General features: G+C 38.1%; 1 protein-coding gene, 1 long non-coding RNA gene and 1 pseudogene across 5 annotated transcripts; 2 read left to right on the top strand and 1 right to left on the bottom strand.

Moving 5' to 3' along the window:
* The first annotated feature begins 483 nt into the window (after positions 1 to 483).
* On the top strand, positions 484 to 1,309 carry LOC110628777. The gene is made up of 2 exons (XR_002490119.2): positions 484 to 769; positions 889 to 1,309. It is a non-coding gene; the product is annotated as an uncharacterized LOC110628777 (long non-coding RNA).
* Positions 1,310 to 3,173: 1,864 nt separating this feature from the next.
* Positions 3,174 to 3,776, top strand: LOC110627545 (annotated as a pseudogene).
* Positions 3,492 to 6,470, bottom strand: LOC110627685. 4 transcript variants are annotated; one of them, XR_002489906.2, is made up of 3 exons: positions 5,695 to 6,470; positions 4,686 to 4,747; positions 4,277 to 4,641 (listed from the first exon to the last, which is right to left on the bottom strand). XR_002489906.2 is itself a non-coding variant. In XM_021774029.2 (2 exons), exon 1 carries the CDS (start codon positions 6,384 to 6,386, stop codon positions 5,709 to 5,711), a length of 678 nt encoding a protein of 225 aa, XP_021629721.1. In that variant the 5' UTR covers positions 6,387 to 6,470; the 3' UTR covers positions 3,492 to 3,628; positions 5,695 to 5,708. The 4 variants fall into 4 exon arrangements, 3 of the variants coding, with proteins under 3 accessions (XP_021629721.1, XP_043818162.1, XP_021629720.1); XM_021774029.2 differs by lacking the exons at positions 4,277 to 4,641; positions 4,686 to 4,747 and adding an exon at positions 3,492 to 3,628; XM_043962227.1 differs by having other exon boundaries at positions 4,277 to 4,747.
* Positions 6,471 to 6,905: the final 435 nt, after the last annotated feature.

Below are 6,905 nucleotides of genomic sequence, written 5' to 3'. Positions count from 1 at the left end.
AGGACGTGGCAGAGAAAGCTTTAGATTTCAGGATGCCTCACTTCTCGTTTGCATAGGACGTGTATTAGTGGACTGTGATGTGGTGGACATGGTCATGCTGGCTATGTGATCGGGTTATTTAGCTAAAAAAGTTTTAAAATGACTTATTTAATTCTAAATAAAGAATATAGAGGTGAATTTAGACATATATTTAAAGATTTATTCAAGCTATAAACAACTAATTTTACTTTTAAGTTGAATGCAAAGGGAAAATAATACTTTTGGCTTTAATTTTTTTCACGGATTGTGACAATGGACTTGTGGTTGTTTCTTTTTTTTTTTTTTTTTTTTTTAATAAGTGGTTGTTAATTGTATAAATGCGTTCATTTCCCCTATATATATATATTTTTTATTTATTTATTATATCAAATCATTCATTTGAAATTGAGATATGCTATTAAAATATACTATTATACATACATTGAATTGCAGATTGAAAAACAAAGCACATATATTAATAAGAATAAATATATAAAAAATAAAACTTAAAATATATATATATAAAAAGTTAACAACTTTTTTTTTATTGAACATTTTAAAAATAAAGGGTTGGATAGTAAAATACCTAAAAGGAGAGTAAGAGAATAGTGAGAGATTCAGAAAGAGAGAATCAAAGAATCAGAAAAGAGCATCGCGAAAAGGAATTAGGATTTGAAGAAGGGTGTCGCATCGTTTTCTTGTTTTTTGTTGGTTTGATCGATTTGTGGCGTTTCGTGTTCGTTGTCCTCATGTGAGGGAGGGGATTCCTTTTTGATGCTATCATCTATCCCAGTTCTCTCTTTGTCGTGGTGGTCGTACTGACCTTTTTTTTTCTTTCTTGTTTATTGTCTGTCGATTTGTGTTTTTCAGATTTTCCGTGCTGAAGTCAGCGAGAGAGCTGTTGCTAAATCTGCGATAGAGGACTTCGATTTCAGCTACCGAAAGGAGGATCTACACATACAAGATGTCGATAACTCGGAACCACACCGCTACATTCGATGGCAACAGCTCCCATTGACCTTCTTCGGCTGGATATGCGACATCTCCTCCCTTAGTTTGTTGTTGTTAGTGTTCGTCTGTCAATTGGCTAAATTTCCTTTTTGTGTGTGCTTCTTCTTCGGTGTTTTGTTGATTTTGCCTTTTATCAACTCAATGATAACTGTGGTGAAAGGCCTGTTGTAGTGACTTTACTTGTTTAGGGCCGTCTTCGACTGTTTAATTATTTGTTTTCGATTCGAGTTTGTTTGATTTAATTTATTATATTTTATTGTGTTGGTTTGTTTTCTTTGAACCTTTAATATCATCCCATAACGCTCTTTTGTTCTTTGAACTTTATTAATGCAATTCCTCTTGAATGATAAAAAAATAAAATAAAATACCTAATAAATATATTAAAATATTTCAAATTTAATAGAAGCTTCTATATTTTTTATGTTTAATTTTACTTTATATTCAATACTATAACAATATACATAATTTAAATATAAAATTATTTTCTCAGTGAAATATTAATTATCCGCGCGTGGCTTGAGGAATCGACTGGTTCCAATACGTCTTTGACCTGTAGGACCAACCTGAAACACCCGCCACAGCCGCCTCTCTCCATCCGCCTGCTAAGGGGCCTATAAGGAGAGAGTACTCAAGCTGCACCTTTGTATCTCCAAAATAGGCCAGAATTAGAACAATCTCAAACAAATTCCGAAAAAGCACCAAAAAAAGGAAAAATGAATTGTCATCAATCTCAAAACCGAAGCCACCACCCTTTTAGACCTAGCATGAATAGGGCTGTGCAATCGGTCGGTTCGATTCCGAACCGAACCGAACCGATAAAACCGAAAATCAATTTGTTAAAATTTGTAAAACCGAAAAAATTGATTATGAAGGTATAATCGAACCAAATCGAACCGATAAAAATCGGTTCGGTTCGGTTCGGTTCAAACTGAACTGAAGTGAAGTGTCGGACAGAATTGAACCAAACTGAACTTGTTTACTTCTTTTCTGTTTTCCCTACTACAAACCCATTTAACTTCATCTTCTCCACCTCCACATGTTCAACCCAAGCTTATCTTGATTGAGAACCATAAACTTCTTGAACTTAACTGGAATCCCAATTCTTAACCGCTTAGTTGTCCCTTCCAGAACCCAAATTTTCAATTAGTGAGAACCATCAATTCATGAACTTTATATTACTCAGTTATTTTAACCGCTTAGTTGTCCCTTCCAGAACCCAAATTTCCAATTAGTGAGAACCATCAGTTCATGAACTTTATATTACCCAATAACTGACAGAGATCATTATAATGTGATCAGGAATTGCAATTTCACGATTAAGGGAAAAAAAAAACAGAAACTTTGCTGGTAGATTTGAGCTGCTCCCTAAAACCCTTGAACTTTAGATTATCCATACAAACAAATCAAATTGGTAATGGCAATTTGTGAAAAAATTAGTATTATCCATACAAACAAATCAAATTGGTAATGGCAAAGATTAAAAGTAAACCCATACCAGAAACCCATACCCAACCCAAGACAAACAAATATTAAAAGTAACACAAATTGCTAAAAGCGGTAGTACCTCTGCTCTCAAGAGATCAGTACACTCCTCCACGGTCGTCGGCGAAACTCAGCAAATCGACGGGAAAGAGGTTGATGGTCGACGGTCAGCGGTCGACGAGAAAAAGATTGACGATCGACGTGAAAGATAAAGAGATTAATGGGATTTGATGATTGATTTGTTAGGGATTCGGATTCGACTATGAGAGTGTGGAGAGGCCAGGGGGACGAATCGAGATTCGGGAGAATAGGGGTTCGGGGGGGAGGGAATCGGGAGATTGGAGAATGTGGAGAATGGGATGGAGGGGTTCGGCGAAAGGGATGGAGGGGGGGTTGGGTTGGGTTGGGTACGATAGGCCAGGCCCAGGGGGACGGCTCGGGTTCGGGCATGGGCTCAGGCCTAGCCACTAAATCGGTTTTTCGGTTTGATCGGTTATTTAACATGTTTAAACCGAACCGAACCGAAAACCGAATAATTTTAAATATACTAACCGAACCAAACCGAACCGATCTTTCCAATTAACCGAACCGATAAACCGAATTTAATCGGTTCGGTTCGGTTCGATTTTTTGGTTTAGACCGAAAATTGCTCAGCCCTAAGCATGAAAAGGCTCGCAAGAGAGTAACTTCAGATTCTGGAAGCAAGCTTCAATGCCAACAAGAAGCTAAAAGCTGAACACAAGCTCCAGCTTGCCTGCCAACTAGGACTTCCACCAAGACAAGTAGCAATCTGGTATCAGAACAGAAGGGCCAGGCAGAAACTTGAAGTCAAAGAGCATCAGTACAACAACATCCAGCAAGAGCTAAATAATGTATTAGCAGAAAACATTAGGCTTGAGAAAGAAGTTGGCACTCTAAATATGAGCTGAACAAGGCTCAGGAGATTCTAGTACTCTCATCGACCCCACCTAGAATGACGACTCTCTGATCAGGCTCAACATCTGATGATGATTATGCCAACTCACGCTCACCAGGAAACATTACCTGTAACTGGCTAGATACCAGCAAGTTTCCAGGAAAGGAGCTACGAACTTACCTGAATGGTCCTGTCCACGTGCTAGAGAAGAATACCAAGAATCAGGGCCTCTTAGCAGAACCAATGAAACCTAATCATGGTACAAACTGTGGACTGTAGCATGTAGAATTGCAGCAGTATCATGTCAATGTTTATCCGCTAGTTCCACTAGCAGTTCATGGTTCATGTGCAAGGAGCTATTGCAAGGATAATGTTTTATAAGGCATGCAGTTATGATCTTATGTAGGCTATAAGCAGGAATTTTGTAATTTCAGAACAGTATATTACAACCTAGAAATTAGGACATGAATGCAGATTAGACACACTAGATGTTAGCTTCAAGTTCCTGACTCTACTGCACCCATAAGACCTTTTTTTCACTACTAGTTTGAACTCAGTATTCATTTCTGATCTCCATCATTGGTTCTGGGGAATAATACATTTAGGTTGGATTTGGGAACATGCATGTACTTCACAACTTCTCATTTTCATGGCCCTCTTCTGTCTTAAACAACTAGCCTGGCTGGATTTGTCCATAATGCTGGGTTATTCCTTAGTCAAAATGGGCCCCACTTAATAAGTTTCTTCTTCAAACATGTGTAAAGAGACATTACAAGTTTCAGTCAGTTTGATAAGCGACACCAGACACCAGACAATTACACCTTGCACCAAAATTATGACAACTTTGTGTGCAACTTTTATAAGTAAAATATATATATATAATAAAATCAAAATTATCCAAAGGAAAAAATTGGTATTGTCACAAATTGAAAAAACTTTTTTCCTTAGATGCTTACAGCTAGATGACTGAATTATTGCATTAACTGTCTTATTCTTAATAAATGTTCATAAACGCCATCTAGCAGAGCAAATTTTATTCTAAGAAACACAGGGCCTTAACATATGAGATTTAAATTAAATGCAAGTGTTAAGGATATTTGAAGTTAGCTTGATTGCAGGTAGAGCTCAACCATAAGCTTTGCGGAACTCAAGCAACCACAGATCCCCAGAAGACTTTATTAGAGTAAGATCATACAGAAGATGAAATATGAAGCCTGATTCAAAGGCAGAAAATGGGATTACATTGGTTGATTCATACCTCTAGTTCTTAGTTCATCCAAGCATACAGCAAAAGATAATAGTTGGATCTAGGCAATAATCCTGAAGTAAAAACAAAACAAGAAAGGAATTTGACCAGACCAGTTGACATTGTTGAATTGAACTTCACATTGCCTTAAATATGAAATAAATGTATCCAAAGAATCATGGCAATGCCCACCAATGAGGGACAACAATATAATGATATGGTTTGACTTTGGCCCACAACGGTTAGCATTATATGCACAATACACTTCTCTTGTTACATTAGGAGATGAACAATTCCCAGGACTGACACATCCTTTTCAGAATCAGGCACCATTCCGATGATATTAGGTAATAAAATAAAAGTCGATGATTAACACATTGCTTCTAAGTTTTCCTGCAGAGAAATAATATGCTAATATCTAACGCTGCTAACTACATGACTAAAGTGTAATGCAGCTCATCCATGTGGATCGCACCCTCTTATTCATATGTTATTCTTTACTGCACAAAGTTTGACTAAAGAATTGAAGATACTTCAGCAGATTATTGAGCCTCCTGTGAAGTTAATATTTTTCTGGAGCGCCTAAGTTTTTATTAAGTCCCAAACTTCTTATTTGAAACTAAAGTTTCAACATTTATGTTCTTTTTGACCTCCAACAAATATACAATCCAAACAGTACTCTCCAGAACTAAGACTTGACATATAATTCTCCTCACTCAGATCATACTTAAGCCCAGTCACATTACAAAGCAACAACCATTGTAAATCACTTATCCACTCTACCTTAGCTCTGAAAGCACAAGTTCTTCTACTACTGCTATAAACAACTACAGCATCAATATATTAATAAACTCAATTCCAGAACAAAACTTTACAATGTGTCTGTATACTTGATTGAAGGGTCATCAACTATATAAGACCTTAAAAAAACTATAGCAAACAACAATAAATTCAAACGCTCACTTCTGCAATTACCACAGATCAACGAGGAGATACAATTCAAAACAAGCACAAAAATTACCAAAAAGTGTGTATCTATATCTTCTTCTTGCGAAATATATAAACGTCGCTCTCTTCGTACGCGTATTCAGGATGCAAATCCTCGTGCGGAACCTTCTCGATGTCAAAAACCTCTGCAGACATTTCCCAGAACTTCTTATCCGCCTCCGGCGACCTCAATTGATATCCTAAGAGAACGACTCCGTCGTCGGCCACCAGGGCTTCCATCGCACCGATTAGATGTCCCACAGACTCCTCAATGTAAACTACATCAGCCGCAATCACGACATCGAACGGCGGATTTAACGCCTTGATCTGATTCTGATTGTTCCAGTAGAGGATGGAGCTCTTCAGCATCTTTCCTAGTGTTTGCTTGTTGCGCTTCAGATTATGCTTCAGAGCGGGCATGACCGGCGCAATGTCCGTAAGGACGAGGTCAGCAAGACCGAGGAGGTAGAAAGACATACCAGCAGCACCACAGCCGACGCCGAGCTCGATTGCGCGGCGGGGCTTGGAGCGGAAGTCGAAGAGGGAAGAGTAGGGGTTTGGCACGGAAGCAGTGGTAGGTGGGGCCCAGCGGTCGGCGAATTTAGCTAGGACGAGAGAGCAGGGCCAGACAGAGGTGCCGACGTGCATAGAGGCATTGTCCTGCTGGATGGAGAGGAGCTTGTCTCGTATCTGAAGTTCGATCACCGGCGACTCGCTGAATTTCATTTTTTTTTTTTAATGTGTTTCTCTTCGGTTGGTTTTCTGTTGACTGTTGTGTTGTGTACCTGGTAGATATTGCGTCAGGGTTTTGGACGGACAAGAGATTTTTCACTTTTAAGAACATTAGGCCCATATCTTTTTCGACATGCAGCATTGCATTAAAGCCTAAATATAGGCCGAGATGTACAAACCCTAAAAGCCTAACATCTAAAAAGCCAGCCCAAAGATGCAAATTAAATCCTTCTCAAAATACAACCCAGAAATCAAATCAAAAATCTAAAAAATCAAACCAAAACACATCTAGTCAAACCTACCATCAACCTAAAAAACCCTAAACATCCTCATAGAGTCCAACAAGGCCTTCCTTAAGAAGGGCAACCAGTGCAAAACTAACAAAAATTCAGGCCATAAAAACAGCATGCACAATACTAAGTGGTGTGACGATAGAACTTACTAAAGAAATTAAGATAAATCATGTTTTTGTATATATGGGTTAACAGAGATTACAGTGTATTTATAATACAT

This window comes from Manihot esculenta, chromosome 12 (genome assembly GCF_001659605.2).
Source record: "Manihot esculenta cultivar AM560-2 chromosome 12, M.esculenta_v8, whole genome shotgun sequence".
NCBI lineage: Eukaryota > Viridiplantae > Streptophyta > Magnoliopsida > Malpighiales > Euphorbiaceae > Manihot > Manihot esculenta.
Note: the sequence above shows the minus strand (reverse complement) of the source record. Positions and strands in the feature narration are given on the sequence as shown.

Coding starts and splice junctions, on each gene's coding strand:
- LOC110627685 (XM_021774029.2), bottom strand. CDS start 6,386: ATGAAATTCAGCGAGTCGCCGGTGATCGAACTTCAGATACGAGACAAG.